Source organism: Apis laboriosa, unplaced genomic scaffold (genome assembly GCF_014066325.1).
Source record: "Apis laboriosa isolate Shangri-la unplaced genomic scaffold, ASM1406632v1 scaffold5_cov152, whole genome shotgun sequence".
Classification (NCBI taxonomy): Eukaryota; Metazoa; Arthropoda; class Insecta; order Hymenoptera; family Apidae; genus Apis; species Apis laboriosa.
Genome location: NW_025223857.1, coordinates 4152879 through 4175224, shown reverse-complemented (window position 1 = coordinate 4175224; position 22346 = coordinate 4152879). Strand labels below are relative to the sequence as shown.

The 22346-nt window shown below is 35.0% G+C and overlaps 2 protein-coding genes across 3 annotated transcripts in view; one reads left to right on the top strand and one right to left on the bottom strand.

Moving 5' to 3' along the window:
* Positions 1 to 2647: 2647 nt before the first annotated feature.
* LOC122718134 (Krueppel-like factor 10) lies at positions 2648 to 5224 on the bottom strand. Its single transcript, XM_043942866.1, has 3 exons — positions 5006 to 5224; positions 4492 to 4695; positions 2648 to 3964 (listed from the first exon to the last, which is right to left on the bottom strand). The coding sequence occupies exons 1-3, from the start codon at positions 5057 to 5059 to the stop codon at positions 3104 to 3106; spliced, it is 1119 nt and encodes a 372-aa protein (XP_043798801.1). The 5' UTR covers positions 5060 to 5224; the 3' UTR covers positions 2648 to 3103.
* A 5634-nt stretch (positions 5225 to 10858) lies between these two features.
* Positions 10859 to 22346, top strand: part of LOC122718130 (zinc finger protein ush) — a 179349-nt gene continuing 167861 nt past the window's right edge. The window contains exons 1-2 of one of the 2 annotated variants that reach the window (XM_043942858.1): positions 10899 to 10915; positions 11213 to 11290. In XM_043942858.1, the coding sequence (XP_043798793.1) occupies positions 11251 to 11290 (40 nt within the window). In that variant the 5' untranslated portion in view covers positions 10899 to 10915; positions 11213 to 11250. Of the gene's footprint in view, positions 11291 to 22346 lie in introns of both variants that reach the window. The other variant, XM_043942857.1, reaches the window with a different exon arrangement.

Below are 22346 nucleotides of genomic sequence, written 5' to 3'. Positions count from 1 at the left end.
AACAAAATGTACATACTTTATATGAAATATATAATTTTTATTATTATTTAAGTTATAAAATATAAAAAATAAAATTATTATAAAAATTTAATAATAAATTTTCATAACAACATAAATAATTTGTTTAATTTTCCTTTATAAAAATTTACATCAGAAAAAGTAGCATGTATAAGCATGTATTATATACTATAAGCTATTTAATAATGAATGATTGATAAATGTATATGAATAAATTTATCGTCTAATTTCCATTTTTTATTTCCATTGAATTATGAAAGATGTAGGAGTGGAATTCTAGTTCTTGATGCAATGTTTAGAAGATATTGCACTTTATTGATGATTAAAAAATGAATTTTATATTTAATGATTTAAAGATTTAAAATAAATTTAATTTAAGTAAAATAAACAAATTTATAAAAACTGAATATAAAGTTACATTTAAATTTAAAATATAATAAGATATAAATATAATTATAATAAGATGAGATTTGTTTATTGTTATTTTTAGTATTTTTTATTATAAATAAAATTTAGAAGTAAAAAGATATTATTTCATATATAATATTTTTATAATAATTTATAATAATTTTTGATGACATTTATTATGATATATTGAATAATTTAATTTTAATATTTTATTTATTTAGAATTTTATTATTATTGAATAATTATTTTATATGTTTATTACAAGATAAAATTTTGATGTATCGTTTTTTTAATAAAAAAAAAATTTTAATAAAAGCAAATAAGGGTAATCAGATAGACATTTTACATCATCTACCGGTCCCATACTTGTTTGTGACATTTACAATATTGAAAGAATTCAAGTCCTTGGCTGATGCAAGAAATTACGATATTTCGTGAGAAGCCATTAACAAGGATCATATCTCAGTTGACCCGTATAATTTATTAGTTTTAGTTTATAAACAATATGAATGCAAACTTAAAAATTATATCATTCTGTTTTTTAATATATTTAATTTTTTATATTATTAAGAATTATTTTAATAATAAATGAAAGTATTAATAAAATGAAAATATACATGATTATAAATATGCGATTTATACAAAGTAATATATAAATCAATAGAATGCAATAAAAGAAAACAAAAAATTCGTATATATATATTTCTGACAAAATAACGTTATTATAATTTTATCCTAATTTATTTAATTAATGTTGAAGAATAACTTTATAACTGTCACAAATTTTCTTTCTTTGTAAAGATTATTAAACAGAAAATATATTTATATTTTTATGTCTATTTAAAATTATTTTTTTCATAAAGGCAAACAATTAATAAAAAATTGTATTTAAATCGATGTCTGTGAATTATATTTGACGTATTTAACATGATTTTGTTTTTGCTAATATGAAGAATGTGATAATGCTTACAATGAAATTTTTTCTTTCTCTATATGAATTTTTATTAGTTGCATTCATTAAAAATGATAAAGGATATAACTATATATATATTTTTTAAATTAATAAATAATAAATCAAGCTATAAAAGATATTAAAATATATATTGCATTACAGAAATATTTATAAAAGTTATATTTTATATATATATTTTTATATATTTATATATTTTATTATATTTTATATATTTTACCAAAAATTTTATAAAATTTATTTATTCCCTAATAAAAAATTTATTTTTATATAAATATATATATTTTATTCTTGCATTTTTATGAAAGATCTATTGAAGATAGAAAATAGACATTTTAAAAAATATTGGCTTCAAATTTGCATTATTTATGGATTTTAATCAAATAAAATAATATCTTATATATTATATGCATTTGAATGCAATTTTCTATACAATGATATGATAAAAATTTTTGATTTTAATATAAGAATTGTTGAATATTTTATTTTATATTTCAATTTTTATATGTTATTAAAATTTATTTTTTATGATATAAAATGAATAGAAAAAATTATATCATTATTATAAAATATTTAAAAATATTCATGTCAAATTAGGTCAATTGATATCAAATTTTATTGTTTTATTTAATTATTTATCTAAATTTAAATTTTAACTAAAAAAAATAAATCAAAGATTGATATTAAAAAATCATTTATTCTTTTTCAATTAACTTGAACTAAAAAATTTATATATTTATCTGACTTTTTTATGAAGTTAAGAAAATAAAGATTTATGATAAAAAGAAAGTTCATATTAATTATATATTAATTAAATTTAAATTATATAATTTAATTTAATAATTATGTTTAATTAAATAATTTATGTTCAATTTTTCAAATGATAATGATAATTGCTCAATTTTATAAATAATTGCCATAAAAATTAAAGAAAATTATTAAATTACTGTTATAAATCTTTAATACATATAATTAGATGTTTAAGGATATAGGAAATACATATAAAATAAGTTAGACATTATATATATTTACAATAATTTTATATAGGCTATTTAATTAATTTTAATTTTTGTAAAAAAATTTTTTAAACTTATTTTATAATATTAAAGTCTTATTTGTCTGGTACGTTATTTAATTGGACGAGTTATATATACATATGTATATATATATATATATATATATATATATCCATAATTAGTTTAATTATATAATGAAAAATATCGTAATCTTAATAATTTTGTAACCATTATGTACATAATTGATAAAAAAACTTTGTATTTTTAAATAAATATCCTTTCTTGATCAACACGCTTATGCATCACAGATCACAGATACACTTAGGTACTTGGTTCTCGGACGGCAAAAAAAAGCCTCATCTTATGAATTATTATTTTTCATGCTTTTAGTGCTTTCCTTTTAAGTACGTTTTTGTTAATTTTTTTTTTATATAATCACTATGCAGTACATATAAAAAAACATAGAAGTATAATTTATATTATTGTAAATATTCATATTTCGTTGTTTTTCATCAAATTTGGGATAAGTTTTTTCGCAGAGAATATCCGTTATTATAAATGTTTTTTTTTTGATAATCCATCAAAAAACAATTAATTTTTTCACAATGTCGGAATGGTTTTCAATCCTGCAATAATTAAAGCTCGATTCACAGCTTTAGATACGGCTTAAATATATAATACTTTATATTTTTTAAACCGTCAATTGCGGTGCAATTATATGTTGAGTTGATTGTGTTATGCGTGGTGCTATAACAGGAAGTAAACTTACTTTTAAAGGTGTGGGTGTCATTTGTGTGATAGAAGTTTGAGCACTAGTGGCGCGGATAGACGAAGATCTATCTCTGGTGTGTCGTTTAACATGTTTTGCTAAATGGTCACTTCTCATAAATCTTCTTTGACAGATAGGACAAGCAAATTTCTTCTCTCCAGTATGTGTTCGTTTATGTCGTGACAATTCATCACTTCTTGAAAATCGTCTATTACAATCTTCGTAAGGACACGAAAATGGTCGTTCACCTGTATGAGTCCGTGTATGGGCTTTCAAATGAGAAGATTTAAAATAATTCTTGCCACAACCTGGATGTTCACATTCATAAACACGACGTCGTATAGCTGATTCTGGAGTAGTTATATTTGATGTTGTTGTAGGTGCAGTGACTAATAAAAGAGGAGCTCGTGGAAGAACCAAAGGAGATCCTAACAATCCGGTTACCATGATTGGTGCAGGTTTTGGTGCTAGAGGATGTAATTTTGGTTGAATAGTCTCGCGATCAGTATTTTTATTATTTATAATAATCTCTTCTTTCCGTAGACTCATTTTGAATTTAAGACTCTTCAGTATGTTCTCCGATTCCACTGTATTCTGCAGCGTGGTTGGTTCGGACTGTAGGTTGGAAGTCTGTTGTGAATTATGTGGAATTAGTTGTGAACACATTGTGGTAATCTTTGGTATCAAGTTGGCAGGACTGTAGGTACCATCTCGATTGGCACGCATTATCACTGACACACGGGCAGGTTCTGGACTCGGGGGTGGTGTACCATCCAAGAGTAACTATTAAAAATAATAAAAATTAATATAAATTTGATAAATTTCACTTTTTTAAATATTTACATTAATAAACATTTCTAAATTGATTGATGAAATTTTAATTAAAGGGAATAATATTTTTGGAATTATTATTATACAATATATATAACGTATAATATATATATATATATAAATTATACAAAAATAATATGTATGTATATATTATTAGTATATAATAATGATTAAAGAAAAAATGAAAAGATGAAGTTTATGATTTTAATTTAATATATATATAAAAGCCATTTATTTAGAATAATGTGAAAATTACATTATTCTGAAACGAATATCTTCAGAAGGTATTATTTGCTCAAAGGATAAGTAACAAAAATGGTGTAAAAGTGAATGCATGCAATAAATGAGGTCATTGCAAAACAACTCTATAAAGTATGCGCATATATGTCTTATAATATATGAGAGCGATTAAAAAAAATCAAAATGAGATAGTTTTGTAATTAAAAATGAGCACAAAAAAACTCTTTGTCAATACTCACTTTTGCTAATTCACATTGTTCCATAGGTCGCCTTTTTCGGAGAGGTTCATCTTCTTCCGAATCAGAAGGTTGAGGAGTTGGAGGTAAACCAGGTCGAGTAGTTCCATTGTTACTTTTTTTTATGTTCATATTGGTCTTTGCTTTCTGTTGAAGTTTATCTCCCAAAAGTGCTGCGACGCTGAACGAAGATTGAAGTGGTTCAATCTGTAGAAAAAAATAAAGAAAATTTTTTATGAAATATTTTGAATTTTATGCACAAATAAAAAAAAATTAAGTAATTAAAATAAAGAAAAAATCTATGAAAAAATGATTTTGTAAAATTCTCTGAAAAAATGTATGAAATAAAAAAAAAAAGAAAGAAGAAAAAATAAATAAGAAAAAAAAAATTAAGAAATATAATAAAAATTATGTACATAAAACAGGATTGGACCGTCATTTCCAGTTATGTTCATATTTCGCGGGCAAATTAGTCAGTCACTGCAGTGGCGGTACTTTTAATTCAACATTCACTTACGTGTCTGAATTGGGGTGAGGCCGGTGGTGAAAGAGGAGTTTGATTAATATCCATTTTTTTAGAGAAAATGTAGCACGAGTATATAGTATGTTAAAGAGGCTCGTCCGTTGACGAGAAGATGTAGTCTAACGTATACGATATTTTTCAAACGAAAAGTAGCTTAGGGACGTAATCGTTGAACGTCTAGTAATGCAATGAAGCTTTCTCAGGTCGGTTGGCTCGGCATGCTGTGCTGATCGTGTGTGTGATCATGCGGCGCGCTTCACTTCTACCAATTGTGTAGAGGGGCTCGTCGAAATCAACCAATCGGAAGAGTAGTATCAGCCGACGACCGCGTGATCACCAGCGTGCTGTTCACGTGCTCGCTGTCTGACTGAGGCCGTGATCATGACGTCAGTCTGCGTGGCGCGCTCGGTCGATACGTCATGGTATCACTGCGCTCACTAGCGTCATGCAGTTTCAACCCTCCTACACCACATTCTAAAGCTATCTGATTCGCTCTCTCTATCTCTTCGCTTTTCTCTTCCTGCGATTGTTTGTCGGTATAGTTTGGTTGCGATAGAAGACTGAATGCGATACGTACTTCGTAAGAGTGAAGTATTGCAAGGCGAGCCTCCAAATTATCGTTTTGCCACTCACTTTTCCCTTTTTGTCTCGTTGTAATGTGAGAGTTTTGTAAGTTTATAAAATAAATGTTTGTTCTTATAATATTATGTTTGAATGATTTCAATTCTAATAACTTTCCCATATTCCGCTATCATTTTTATTCTTCTCGAACATATTTGATAGATGAACGAAGAAAAATAAATTGTTGTTTTAAAGAATATCAATATCTTTATATCTAAAGTTTATAACAATGTTGTCTATTTTGATATTTATTACTTTATTGCTTAAAATTTTTTCTTTTTATTTTTTTTTGTACGAATTTACATGATATAGAAGAAATCATATAATTAAAAAATATGAAAATAAAAGCGAAATTCTCGAATTTTAACGAAATTGGTGCAATTTGTTATTAAATATATTGATTGTTTACTTTATAACTAATTAATTAAAATCCAATTAGACTGTTTTTTAACTTTTCTCTTTGCCTCTTCTTCCATCATTCTCTTATTTTTTAACATTCTCTTTCGCAATTCTCTTCCGCAATAAATTGGTAAGATGGTTCATTGAATATTTATACCGAAATTCGCAATTGTATTTGTTTAAGATATTTATTTTTGTATAAAAAATAAAAATATTTTATTTTTCATAAAAGAAAAAAGTTAAATAATTAATTAAATAGACGAAAATTGAATTGTCTGTTCAATATTATATTTAGTAATTCATATTTGTTTCATATTTTTTTTTTAAATATTTCAATTTTTTTTCTTGAAAATCGCACGTAGCATATACATGTATCATCGGTGTTATTCATAAATACAGGAAATTACCTATTGCTATCCTCAAATAGATTCTTCGTATCAAAAAAATTATTTTTTTTTTAGTAAATCTACTTCTATAATTGTAATTTTTTGCGATATTGAAAATACGGAAATTTTTGTAAAACAAGACAATGTTTGTGTTAATGATTGTATATTTATATAGCGTACAAAACAAAATGGAATCATTGAGAGATAACTAATAGTTAACTCACAAACAAGAGTCTGACAACTAATGTTTATTGCATGTCATTAATCTATTTTATTATCTTTGACTTTTTTTCTACCTTCGAAATTTGTTGTGAGAATCACTAATTTTTAATATTATATATACTTACTTCTTAGTTTTAATAAAACTTTTTGTGTTATTATTTTTCGAATTAAAATTCTTTTTTTATTTTTAATATTATATAGGTCAATAAGATTATGAACTTGTGAAATCTATCTATCCATTATCACTGTTAGTATAATTCATTTAATATGACCTATTTAGTTGCTGCACAAAGTAAAAGTAAATGAAATTTAAAATAAAAAGATTTGTAAAATAGTGAAATTATGAATCTCTTTTTAAAAATTAATTAAATAAGTTATTTTTTTATTCGATAAAAATAATAAAATTCAAATTATGAATCCTTTAATGGAATCTCTTAAGGGGCTTTTCGACTTAATGTCGTCTTAATGAAATTCGTGAGATTCGAATTATTCAATATTTGAAGTCGAAGCCGTTGGAAAAAACATTCTACGTCATAATCGGCTTTGAAAATGGAGCATCCCGTAGCAGCTAGTTATTTAATCATGTTCAGTATAGGGTGACATACATATAATTGCATATTCTTATCAATGTATATGCAACAGTATCGTAATAATTCATTAAAAATAGATTGATCTGTTGTATTGTTCAAAACAAATAAACACAATATCGTTCGACAAGTTTTCATATTTGTGATTATCTATAGATTTTTGTGCGGAACAGGTGAACACATGACAATCTTGAAATCGTTTTGCCACGTTCTATGTGATTTTCTACGTATATTGTGTATATCCATTGGTTTCTTATCGCTATTTTTTAAGCAGGCTTCTTATCACGTAGCAAGCAATCGCATGGAATATTACTATGTAAATTCTTTTCTCTCAGTATTCTTGCGTCTCTAGTAATTTTATCGTTCGATATCTTCATCGTTCTCTGTACATTATCATTCTGGTTACAATTTATATTGGTAAAACGATTAAAGTAGATATTTGATACACCGTACCATACTTATTTACGCTGGTGTGAATAATCGAGGACGACATTCCCACGAATAATCGGCAAACATGCCGGTACAATTAGAAGACTAACAAGTGTAAATCACTTTAATTGTTTCTTTCATAATGAAATGCTTATCGTAAAATTTTACTTGTTATTTCATCGTATCTTTATCGGGGTGTGTTATAGCGCGCCACGAATGGTAGCGTTTGTCGCTTTTAATAATTTTATAGTCTTTAATTAACTTAATATCGATTCTCGTGAGGAGCACGCGTCCCACCGATTTGACGAATGTAAAGACAACGAATGTTCACGATAGACAACAAGGGAATCATTCGACGAACTCGTGATCGATGATCGTAGTGTGCGTCTTCTGTTCATGCTTTATCGCTAGCTTCGCTGTTAATTGTACAAAAGTATCTTTGACATTGTTTTTAAAATAAATATCTAATAAATGATCGTGAAAAAAGCATCCGTTACGATTAATCTAAAGTTCCAAATTATTACCCTTCCCCTTTCCCTCTCCCCTCCTGTAGAGGATAATATATCATATAAGAACAAATTTCGTTCAAAACATTCGATCCGTATCTCCTCTATGCTTACTTTCCCCACGGAGGGCTTCAAGGCCACTCGACCTTCCCGATCTTCGTATCAATGTACTTACTACGTATGTTTTGCAATCCTAATTAATATCATGATCGAGGTAACTAAACGTTGTACGCATTTGAAATGCGTACGAGGAGGAAAAGCGTGTACAAAAATAGCCATAGTGTTTAATACGTGTCAAGAAACACGCACGAATAATAAAATGTTTGGTCTTGATAAATTAATTAAAAGAAATATGAAAATCGTATCTCAAACTTGAATTTATTATTTAAAATTTTATAATTTAAAAATTCAAAAATCTTAAATTCCAAAATTTTTAAATTAAAAAATTAAATTTTTTACAATTATTATAGCTAATTGATACGTCGATGATATTTTAATCTTCTGTTAGATTTCTTTAGATATTTTTTTAATATTTTTTACAAATATGTAAGTATTTTAGGATATCAAATTTTTAGCGAACGATAAAATATCTAATAGTCTAATTATTTTTCCTTTTATGATCAGATATAGAATAAAGAAAAGATTGATGTAGTCAAAATCTTTTATTGCTTCCGTTGAATATCGATGTTTATCTATAGTATATGAGTTATCAAACAATGATAGAGATTTACAGACGTTCGATGTTTTTTATTTAAAAATCTAGAGATAAACTTTTCCTTCTCGTTTGGCGTCAACACAAAGGCTCGCCTCTATACACGTATCGGTCGATTCATTTCGTTTAGAGAATTGCTATATCATTCATGTTTTTGTTGCACTGGTATTAACGTGTTAAATTATTCAATAATTATTACTTTGGAAAATGTCATTATCTATAAGAAAAACTTTAATAATACACTAAAGTAATAGCATAAAACAATAGCACATTATTAAAATTAATATCTTTATTTTAAAGTCTGTTTAACTATAATATCAATAATGCCAGAAAATTTCATTTTCATCTTTTTTAAGTTTCTCTTTTCGTCACTAGCTTTTTATTCTTTGTGCAATGCATCTTCAGACAATTCTACGATAAAATTACATCATTCAATCATTACAAATCATTCCATCGTTTATGCATCGTTTACAGTTTTTTGTGTACAAGTGTAATTGTTGAAAATGTCATTTTATTTTTGGCAACGCTATTGAACGAATTGTTCGAAATTTTCCGTGTTCATATCATAGAATTTCGTATTATGTCAGTTAGTATTTAAAATTATGACTCTTGACGGATTTAGTTTATATTACAATACATGGATTATGAAATGGGTATATTTCTTAGACAGATCATAATTCTTTATAAAAAGTAATGGCATAAACACGATAAATCAAAAGTGTTTTCAAAATGGAGGATAGAATTTGTATTGTTGACGGAGATATATTTGATATATTACAAAATTCGGTTGCAGATGTATTTGGTGCATCGTTTGAATTCAGTCGCGGCTCTCGTCCAAAAATAGAATGTATCGGTAATAGTAGTGGGAATAATTGGTCTTTGACTTGTTTACATTCGAAGAAACGATGCCATGTAAAAATTGGATCGAATTGAGGATATTGGACCTCTCATCCATAATCGAAGAAGCAAATAAATATAAAAGATAAAAAAAAAAAATTTCCAACTTTAGAAAATGAATTTTGAAAAAATATCGATAATAAATATATTTTATTTATAAAATAAAAATGTAAATTGTCAATTTTTGCTGATTTACTATAATTACAATATTATTTAATATATATATTTTTAAAACTATGATATATTACATACTTTACAATATTATATATATACAACTTAATTTAAAAAAGCTTAGTTTATTTTAATATCAAAATATAATAATAAAATTTAAATTTCATTTATATGTATCGTATAATTCTAACATATCATAGTTTAAATGAAGACTTATATTAATAGTTATTTTAATGAAAAATAAATTTTTGTCGGTATACATGATATCTTTAATATCTACTGTTGTCCATATAAAAAATCTTACTCTATTAATTATCATACGAGTATGAATTATATTATGTCTTAAAATTGTACTATTCTATGATAGATGTCGCTAAAGATCTTTTAAAGGTTACCAATAAATAATTATAATTATTTTTCATTACAAATTATTTATAATATATAAGATTTTTGTATGATACAGCTTAAGATGATTAGATAATACCATTAATTGACTTTGTTTAAAATTATGTTTTATTTTCTATTTATATATATTTATTTTTATCTATTAATTATTAAATTTATTGTATAATGGAAGAAGTTAAATTATTAGAATATTGTAGCTTTTTTTATTAATATTTTTTATATTTTTTTACATTCTTTTAATTTGAATTTAAAATAATTGATATCTTGTGCATATTGACACGCTACTGCCATCTCAGGTAATCGATCATATTCTCTGTCGGTAAACGTATCTTTAAAATTTCCCGCTCTCGAGAGCTGAACTCGAATAATGGGCGGAGTTTATCCCCTCTGCAATTACCCCACTCCGTTACACGTAGTCACGCTGCATTTGTAGGAGTGGGGGTTGTTTGGTATCGCGTTTGTTTAGTTGCTCGCTGACAGCGGCCGTGGTGCGAGTTGTCGTGGTGCGTGTATACGTTTTTCGTCGACACTTGTGCGTGTAAAAACGCGAGAATCGACTTCAAACACGGGTAAGAAGGAATATAAGATCAATTAAAAAACAATTCGAAACCATCGAACGAGAAAATATCATTTGTCAACGACATACATTGTCCGGTGATCAGAAAACGTTTTTTGTGCCTCTCGAAGTGTTCGTTATTCTTTGCTTTTTATCTCTTTATCCTGGCTTTATTGTCTTACAAACAACCTGTTTCGTCTAACGCCAATTTCGTTGCGTGTGCTGTGTCATTTGTTATATGTCGACGACGTCACGACGATCTGGAACAACCGATCTTTGTCTTCTCGCGTGTACCTGCAACGATGCCAAGCATGTCGATGCTGATTTGGTGATGGCAGAACGCAGAGGATGTCACGCCGCAAGCAGAGCAACCCAAAACCACTAAAACGTGAGTCTAACCAATACGTGATTCCTTCATTTTTCCCATATCTTTGCTTTCTTTCGTTCAGCAATATATTTCGTGTTTCGCATAACGCATGTTAAATCGTATTCGTCGCGTGCGATGAGGTACCCGGAAAAACGGGTTTCTCGACGGCGTGCTTTTAGCCGGTCGCCACGTTGCTTGACAGGTGATTGGGTGTCTTGCTTGTCAGACCGCGTTTCTAGTTAGCGTTTATATACCGTAATAAAATGTCTCGTCTGATTCGTATCACTTATAATTGTCTCAAAGACAATAGCCCTTTCCGCCATTTTTATCGTCGTCTCGGTTTTATCTTTTCGAACGAGATTGGTACTACATCGTGTGTCTAGCCAATCAGCGTTCGCATCGTGATCTTATTGGCGGGAAAATACATTGTTTAAAAGTTTAATTATTTAAACGATTTCTACAAAGCGAAATACTAAGAAGATATTGAATTGAAATTTTTCTTTTAAAAAATTAACCGCAAGTTGACAGTTTTTTTTGTAATATCGATAAATTCGAATGCTAGATCATAAAATATTGAGACAAAAAAATATTGTCATACGACAGGTTCGTTGATGTCAGCTGACCTTTTAAGCTCTTACAGGTCACGTGGTTGACCATACATACAGCGCTCGACCGCGTGCATACTCCAATATTATAGATATCGTTATGTTCTACGTTTTTTATGTTAATTAATGAAAATGATGTAATATCGTTACATGTTATTGCAATTAATATTTATTAATACAATTATTAACATTTTATTAATACTATACGTTGAAGTATCAACATGTCAAGTTTATACTGTATCATTTTTTAATATATATTATACACACATACACATATACTATATTTAGATAGTTCAAGCATACAGATAAAACAGATGAGAGCAGAATATGTTAAAATTTTGTGTTAGTATATTTATTTTTGTAACGTATTGCGTCTTCACTTTACTTAGAAATATTTCTGTATCGTTTTTCTGGAATTCTATCGCCTAAGGCTCTCTTATATTATTATTATTTATATTCAATCGCACAACTTTTGAAGTCTAACTATCAATACCGATATCGTTACAAAACTTGTTCCGGGAGGTTGTTTACTAAATTTACTGATACGGTAAATGTATTCATTCAATAAGTATATTTGCTAATCAACGTATGACGCATATATTAATTTAAATAATAAAATAATAAATAACGAAGTTTAAATTTTTATAAGTGAAAATCTGATTTGATAAAATCATGCAAAAACAAAAATATATCAATTTAGATAAATATTTTTGTTAACAATGTTCCTAAATATTTAAATACGCAATATCGATTACACAAGTTGTAAAAAAAAGTTAATATAAATGTCTCAATTAATGAATTAATATTTTTATTAATAAATATACATTTGATTTTGATATTGTTGTTTTATTAATTTTCTATTTAGCAAATAGATTTTGAGAAATGACGTATACATTTACTAAATTAATTAATTAATACGAATTATCATAACATTTTATATTGGAATTTTTTTTTTTTTATCCCATACATTTCGTGAATAATTACATTCAGATTTTAGACAAATTTAAACTTAAACGATTACATAGGCCAAGAAATTTCAATTTCGACACTCTTCGCCATCTCTCCCCACAAAACTCGTTTCCTATTTTTTCCTAACCATCTTCGTGTTTGTGCTTCCTTTCTCGTATCCCTTTCGACGAATATCTTACGCAATTGCGGACTCCATTCGCGACACTGGTTTAACCGTAGCGGCCACCAATTAAATCCATCGACTTCCAAGACCGTCGTCGATCGTATCGACGATCGCGGAAAGGGGATCGTGGCTCATAAGGATCCTGGGCTCGGGTGCACGAATTCGTATCGCGTTGTATTTATATACGTTTCTCGATCTCGGTGTAAAACCGATCGAGGCCAGACGAGATCGCGGGTGCCGATCCCGGGCTTGGATCCTTCGTCCCCTCGCCGCCCTTGTGTCGCGGCTTCGGGATCACGTGGCCCCCGCGATCACGAAAGTTGCCGGCCACTTTCACGTGGCTCCGACTCGTCGAACCAGGTGTCTCTCCTCTCCTCTCGCCCATTCCTTCACCCTCCATCGCTACGCCGTTTTCACGGTTTCACGACGATGACGACGACAAAGACGACGAGTCCCCGCGGTTTATTATTTGCCCCGTATCATTTCTCGCTCCTCCTCCTCTCTCCCTTCCCTCGGAGACACTATTTTTTTTTTTCCTTCCTCTTTCTCCTTATTAGTGATTCGAAGTTTTGCATAAGCTGGTTTTTGTCACCTGGACGTTAATGTCCTTGTAATTATTGGCTTGGCACGTTGGACCACGCGCGTGACTGCTAATTGGGAGCAACGGTAATTGAGTTAATAACGAGCAATCTTGAAATGGGTAGGCCTTTCTTTGTGGTCTTCGGGGTGAGTTAAGGTTCGAAACGTGTTCCCGATTTGAATATCGGTTAGTCACGAGACTCGAAGTCTCGATTATGAGAATTTGAATTCCTCGTTATTTTCGAGGATCGTCTTTTTAACATCGTTAATTTTATATCAATTTATCGATTTTATAATGGGATGAAACGCGATAAATTAATTCTCATAATAGCGATGTAAAATTTGATGAAATTTACACGATAGCTAGTTTCTTCGCGTAAATTTTCTTTCACGCATTTCTCCGCGAAACATTCTCTATTAAAAATATCAATTTTATTAACAGTTTAAATTTTTATTAACGCTTAAAGAATCCGAAATAGCTATTTAATTAATGTATCGAGTTTATCGAATAATAATAAAAAAAAAAAAAAAAAAATGTCACACGGATTTCATACACAAATAAATAAATCGACTTACGATCCAGGCACAGAAAATCAAAGTTCAACTCGATGCAATAATTCAATTAATTATATTACATGACGATAGCATGCAGAAAAGAAATCGCGAAAATTTCCTCGGTTTCCGACGGCGGCGGTGTACGTGCCTGAAATTCGCGACAGTGCACCGCGATCGCCTTAAAGATTAACATATCTGCCGCTTATCGTCGCGGAGAACTCTAAAATACGCTCGAGCCACGGCTTGTCGGCCGGTTGCGCAACCAAAGTTCGCCGATTTCGGGAAAGGACGCGCGCGATTAAACGTTTATACGAGAGATACGTCCTTCGCGGAAGAGGCACGGTCCCCCGTGCGCGAAACAACCGATAACCAAAAGCGATAGATTGCAAATAATTGACGTCACACCCGATTTTTCTTATCTGCTCGCTCGGCCACGAACGCGCCTTTCTACGTTTTTCTTTCGGCTTCGAATTCGATTCGCGTTCGGCCTTCGCGCAAGATTCGACGCTCGAAGGTAGATATTCGCTTTTATCGTTTCCAATATATCTGGTGGGCAAGGTATATAGGGGAAATTGTTTTACCTTTTTGGATATCGGTGCGTCATCATGCCGACTCGTTATTACTAGTTTCTGGTCGCTGAGAATATTTCCGTTTCTCGGTAGGATCCGATTGAAAGAAAACTGATAACGTATTTTACTTATTTTCGTCTTTTTTCTTTTTTTTTTTTTTTTGGGAAGGGAGAAGGAAATAGATGACGAATTGCGATACGACTTAGAAATTTGCTAACGTGACAGGATAATTTGAATTTTTTTTCTTTTTGAAAACTTCGTATAGAGACGTTTATTCGCAACAATAATTCTCATTATATTTTTTGGAATCATAATCGAATGAAGATACAATCCTCTGTCGAATATATCGTACGATTATAAGATGGATTTAAAGAACGACTAAATTCCAAATGTGAAGACGACCTCTTTGGATCCATTTGATGGCGCGAACAAATCGAAACACGCTCACCTCCCTTCCCTTAATACCTCTAAGATTATATTTTTCGTCGAGAACGCATTGTCGCGAGTTATCGAATCCTCGGTGTGGAAGGGTCAGACGAGGAGAAGGCCGGATCCCCTCCACTCGTATCGCGTAGGTAATCGACGATGCCAGGGATAAAAGGTACCCCGTGGAGAGGCAGCAATCACCCCCCGTCGCGAGCACCCGTCAAATTAATAACCAATGATTTTATATGGATGTTTTATTGAATCGTGTTGGCCGTAAATAATATCCGCAGCATCGGCTCGTTTCGACCGGACACGAGGGTAAAATCATTGAGAAAGGGAGGATCGTTTCGTTCTTCTCTTCGTTCCTCGCTTCGATCTAATTTAATAAAATTCGTCCAAGCGCTTGTATATATATATATATATATATATATATTCAATTGACGTTTTCTTTCAAACGAGACTTTTTTCTCTCCTAATTCCTTCCTTGCTTATTTTCGAGTAATTTTCTTTTCCGATTATTACATGTTTTTTTTTCTTTTTATGTTTCGCGTTTTTCCAAGTAGTTAAGATTTGCTTATCACCATTTCTGCTTTGTCGTATTCTTCGGTTTTATGTTGAAACGAACTCTCGTTCGAACGGTGTCGTTTCTAACCGTTTTAGAATATCCTATTTAATAGAATTGCTCTATTGAAAACGAGAAGTATCTCGAAGAATATCAGAACTAAAGAACGAAAGAAAGAAGGCCGAAGATTTTGAGCTCGGAGGATTTCGATCGGATAGCACCTGTCCCCGTTCCGTACGATTTATATGAAGACAACGCGCGCGTCGAGAAGATATAAAACAAGAAACAAAGAAAGAAGAGAGAAAGAGAGAGAGAGAGAGAGAATGGTCGAAACGCGGAACGGTTAATTACGTTTCTCGGAATCGGTTATAGCCGCGCAGGGAAAGGAATTCAATTGGCCGGGTGAAGATTCCCGAAATCTCGTGGTCGAATCTATCGGTGTACAAAGGGGCGCACGCTCCCCTCCGGATCTTGAAGGAAGGCACAAAAGCGAAGTCGCAAATTCCGTCGTGGCCGGTTACCCGCGAACAGTCGTTGCGGCTATCAGTGTCGATCGGCCGCCGGTGTGCGCAATGAGCGGGTGACGTGAAAGGGAAGAGAAAGGAAAGCAGGGAAGAAGAAGAGGAGGAGGAGGAAGAGGAGGAGGAGGAGAAGTAACGACGCGAGAGTGCCCACTGTACCCAGGCGTCCTCCGCGTCGTCCTGTACGTGGATGAAAGTGGAAGGAAGATGAAAAGAGTGAGAAGCGCGAGAAAGGAGAAGAAGGAAGAAGGGACGAGAAGAGAAGAAGGAAGGTCCATCAGCGTCCCTTATCTTCCTCGCCCGGGTCCCTTATTCCGCGCAAACGCATGAATCCACAACCGGCGCAGATGTCTCTCCCCTGCGTCCTCTATCCCTCTCGTTTTCCCCGCTTCGCCAACTTGTTCGACCTCGTCGTGCCCCTCTCTTCTTCCCTCCTTCGCCATCGGTCCACCTTCTTTCGTCCTCCCTCCCCCGTGTCTTCTTTGCGAAGAAACGCACGAGAGACAACTATCGCACCGTCGATCTCGTCTAGTTAGCCCTTCTCTTCTCCCGATCCTCTTCTCCCATAGCGCGCGGATCTCCTCTCTTCATCCCCATTTCGCTCTCTTTCTTTTTCCTTTTCTCCTCCTCCTCCTCCTCCTCCTCCTCTTCTTCTTCTTCTTCATAGCCCTCCTCTTCTTATTTAGCAATAGCACGTACGCTCGTGGTCCATCGTGGCGCGGGTATCGTCTCGTGGAGAGTGGAGCGCAGAGCGAGAGAGGAGAGGAGGCCTAGCGTGTACTCGTTTCGCGCGCCCTGCATCCTCGTCCTTGCTGCCTTTAACCGAGCGCGCGAGAGGAACCGATACAGGCGTTCTCCCGACTCGGCTCATAAATACACGGCCGAGGAAGAGAGGCGGCTGAGGTGGAGAGAGAGAGAGAGAGAGAGAGAGAGAAGAGGCACAAGAGGGGAGGAAGGACGAAGGGCGAGCCTACAAATTGCTACACCGCATTGTGGTGTCACTCCAGCCTGTTACGACACGGCCCTGGCATCGTTGGAATGGTGTCTGCGAGTTCTCCTCTTCTCTCCCTTATCCCGTCCGCGTGTGTTAGGCCTCTCCTCTCCTCCTCGAGGCCTTCTTCTTCCGTAGCCTCCGGTGTCAACCAGCCTTCGTACCACCTTTACACGCGTGTAAACGCGGCTTTACGCCGATAACCGCGATGTACCTCCCGATGCTGGACACAACTTTGCCCCCCTTTTACCTTTTTTTCGCCTCCTTTCTTTCTCTTCCTCCATCTCTTCCTTTTCTTATTTTCTCCCTCGTTTTTTCCTCCTTCCCTCTCTCTCTCTCTCTCTCTCCCTCTCTCTTCTCTATTTCTCTTTATCACATATCGGTGTTGCTGCCTCGGTCTACGTGTTTGTTGTTCCGAGAATTTTTTTTTGATAGCCTACCCCCGATAAGGGTTTTAATAGATTCGTGGTGGGAACGCGGTTGATGCGGCCGACATGTGTTTCGTGTTAAGTGAAGAGCTCGCGTCGAGTTTCTCCCTATCTTACGTTCCTCTCCTCTCCTCTTCTCCCGTTTTTTTTTTTTTTTTTTCTCTTAAAGTTAAATTAGTTGAAATGAAAAAACGGTCGGACGAGATTTCGACAATTAAACGTCGAAGGGAATTAATTAATCTCTCTTTTATCCAACGACGAACATTATTATTACCGTTCTTGGAGGCCGTGTTATTCAATCTCTCCCTACCTCCAACCCAGAAACTCGAATCAACGTGGCAGGAACATCTGTTCGAGAAGCGTTTAACTACTCCAAGCAGAGAGGGGTACGTGTATATATCTCTCGAAACGAAATCGAGTCGATAAGCCGTGACGTGATCGCAAATGCGGATATGATTTCGCGAAAGTGGTCGGGCATCGGGAATGGGGCGAAACACACCGTGGTCCAAAAATGGCACAACCTCTCTACCTACATATATATATATATATACATATATATACGTATATATAATACAAGCAACAGTTGCGCACGTGTGGAGAAAGAAAAAGAGAGAGAGAGAGAGAGAAAGAGAGAGAGGCACATGGCCGCAAAAAGGCCTTTGCGAATCGCGAGAGGCACGATCGAGATAGGATATCGGGCCGGGATTCCGAGTGAATATTAGCGTAATGAGCTGATAGCCAGCGATAGGAGATCTCAACCTGGCGATCGTCACGTTCGTACGATCCGCCGATCAAAAGCGGATCGCGACGACTAATCGACAGCGGTGTGTGCTCGTCCACGGATCGCGAGCGTGTGGATATGGATATGAATAATCTCCGGTCGCGGCGCTCGAAACAATGCGTACGTACCGCGTATGCATCTGGGTTTTCGCGGTTCACGGATAAATCCACTCGTATCGACGAGTTCTTTTGTCGCGATCGCGGTAGACGCGGAAAGGAGAGAGAGAGAGAGAATCTGATCATCGCGGTCCCGTTCTAATTACGCGAATCGTTGCCCTCGTATCTACGGGATCTCACTCTTTCGAAAGTACGTTGCATTGTTCCCCCTTTTTTTTCTTTTTTTTTTTTTAAATCGCTCCTCTCGCTCGCTTCCAGATTCTTTCTTCAGGCTCAGAAGATCGAACGGTTGGATAAGATAACACGATTTCGAGCTAATAACTCGATTTTTTTAGCTCGAGTAAATTATGGGAGATTCGTACGAGATTTCATTCTCTTCCCATCCTATTCTTCTGTTTCGATATTTCGGAGATATATCTCGTCTTCTCTCGGCCGGATCGTTTTTCTTTTTTTCCTTTTCTTTTCGAAACACGGTCGAAGTAACTTCCGAACGATTTCTATTCCATATCCTGATATTCTTCTCGGGTTCGATTTTATCGAGATAAAAAAAAAGACGAATCACGTAATTGTATCGATCAAAAAGAAAACGATAATAATAATAATAATAATAATCACAAACATATTTTTCCAAGGAAATGGCTCGTTTCGCGCGAAACAAGAATAATAGAAGTGATATCACGAAATATCTGTTTTATTCCACCGCGTACGCGCAAAGTTCGCATAGCATCCGAGTAGACACGGTTCCCTGTCCTATTACCGTTGTCTCTGGCCTCCTGGCGGCGGTTTTAGGGCCCCGATACCAGGCAGATTAGCCTCGCCACGGAGCGTCTGCGTTTTCTCAAGTCTCGAGATAAAAGCGGACAGTCAGAAGCAAGGGTAGCTGGTGCCTCGTCTCTCTCGTCTCTCTCGTCTCTCTCTCTCGCCTCTGATCGCGATACACGCTTCTACGCCCGCCTGTGTTCGCGTCCACATTGACGTACGAGACCTAATACGGGTAACACTCGTCCCGCTGAAACTTGCAGTATTTGCGTAGTAATTGTCCGTAACAAAAACTGTCGCTCGACTAACCGCCGCATTTCGGACGCAAAGTGTAACACGGGAGCATCTGCCGATGGTCGTGGAAAATAAGCCTCGTAATTTAATTCCACTCCTTAATGAATCGTGGTCGTAAAGTAATGGCCCTCCTTTTCGCGTTTTCCTTCTTTTTTTTTTTCCCCTCCCCCCCTTCTCGAAGTGAAAGCTCTCCCGATTAACCTTCGATATCGTATATAATAATCCGTTTTTCTGAATTACGACGTAATTACGATTTTTTTTTTTTTTTTTTTTGGATCGTACGTTTTAAAAACTTCCTCTTCGTTAGCCTCCTTCTCCTCCCTCCCCTCCTTTATCGTTGCCCGCCGGAATTTTCTTAATTAAAATTATTGTTAAAGCTGTTCAACCGTGCAAGGAGGCTACGAGATGTAGATGCATTAAGGTATATACTGTTTTTGGTGGCGCGGAGGCATTCCACCGTATGAAACGGTTCTCTGGCAAGTTTTGCCAGCCTTCCAAATATATCGCTCATTAGCGTTAACTGATCGGAACAACGAGAGTTTCTTCTTCTCCCTTTCTTCCCTTTCCTCTCTCTTTCGACCCCACGGATCCGAGGGAGAGAGAGAGAGAGAGAGAGAGAGAGAGAGAGAGAGAGAGAGAGAGAGAGAGCGGGGAGGGAGAAACCGCGGAGAAGATCGCATCTGATCTCGGGCAGAACGATTTGGCCGTTGTTGTTGTTGTCGTTGTTTCGTTGTTCGCCACGGCCGAAATCAGATAATTGTCCCCGGTTTCGCAACTGGAGTATTCCGCGAACGATTTCCACGCGATAGGGTCCGAGTATTCGACGCGTCTTTTTTTTAATTCGCCCTCCTCTTGATCCACGAGATGAGATATATCCAGTGGAGAAGGGTAGCGGTGGGTGGTACGTGTCAAAGAATCTCTCTCTCTCTCTCTCTCTCTCTCGTCTCGAACGAGTTTCAAAGTGAAATCGGCCGGAATCAAATGTGCGATATGCACAAGAACCCCTGTGCTACTGATTAACGAGGATTATTCCGACGATAAACGACGGCGGATCGGATTCGTTAACGCGACATTTCGTAGTAAAAAGCTGCGTGAATGCGTGAATTTTTTTTTTTTTTTTTTTTTAGAGAAAAATTGGGACTCAAATTCAAGCGAATTCAATTAAATTCGAGAATTTCGTCGGTCAAAGTTAACGATACAACGAGAAATTTTAGAGGTGTATCTCGATTTTAAGCATTGCGTCGCATCGATTCGAGAAAGAAAAAGAAAAAAAAAGCAGGGTGTGCATTTACTTGGCGTGTACTCGCGTGTGTCATTTCTCAACAATTTCTGCCCCCTTGTCGATCCCCGTACCCGATCGGTCGAGGTATCTCGAGTGCTCCTTTTCTCCTCAATCATCGGGCTTATCCGTGCCTCTTCAGATAAGAGTGGCGCCTCGGTCATTTCGTGGCAGTACCGGCCTCGAATTCTCCCGATCGAGATAACGATGAAATTAAGGACGACCTTTCGATGGCAATTAAACCAACGGACGATGGCTGTCCGAACGAATAAACGCCTCGCGTCCTCCACGTTTTCGACCACGTTGTCTCTCGATACAATGCGAGCATTCCTCCTTCTTCCCCCCCTTCCTCCTTCGCGCACACGTTTCTTTCGAGAAACGAGAGAAAAAGTTGCATTCTCTTCTCGATCGCTAGGCGAAAATCTACCGATTTTCATCGCAAACTTTTTTCAGTTTCAAAGACTTTTCGAACAGTTGCAAAGATAATCTCCATATTCGATCATAACTCGAGTATCGAGTTCGAGATCAACTTTGACGACATTTTTTCCTTGGAATATATATATATATATATAAAGATGACTCGAAACTTATTAATTTCCATTATTAATTTCTCCATTATTAATTTCTATAAATTAATTTCCGTGTCCGAAAAAAAGTTTAACGCTCGATCGATATCAAAATCGATCCTTGCTGCGACACGACACGATTGACTCGTTCCACGAATTAATTCCTAATCGCAAAATCCACACACACACACACACACACACACACACACACACGTTCGTAGAAATAATCGAGGATAAAATCACGGCGTGCCACGACATCATCATCGGTGTAAAGTTTACGAGGATCGTGAGCATCGTAACAGGCCTCTCTTATTTGTTTCCAGAAGCGATACCAGAAAGCCGTCGGGGAGGAGATCCGAGCTCGTGTCTCGTCTCGAGTGCACGCCGCCCGTAATAATATCTTGTTTAGCCGGACAAACAACGGCACGCGCGCCGCGCCGTGTCCGAACAGACCTAATTGCCGGCCTCGTATTTGCTCGGCAAACACCTTCAGCACACCTTCGGTTACGAGCACCTTTCCCTGTCCTCCTCTGTCCTCGTCGCCACGTTTCCACCTAGCCGCCCCGACCGAGGCGGCATTCTTGTCGGCCGGCCATTGCACCGGGGAGAGAGTCGGAGCTCACCTTCCGTCCAGGGACCGCGATAATTGTCGTCACGCGATTCCGCTTCTTCGTTTGTCCTCGTAATTCAACCTCCCCTCCTCCGTCTCCTCTTCCAATCTTCTTCCCCCGTGCGCTTCCGTGTCGCGCGCCGTCCAGATTCGCCGCTCCGATGCGACGTTCCGATACGATCCCCGGCCGAAATCGTTCCTTTCGAGATGGATGCGGACGTCGAGGATGCGCGGAAAGAGAAAGATCTCGATCCTTGGAGGAGGGAAGTTTCGATCGATGCGAAGAAGCAGCCGAAGAAGCCGC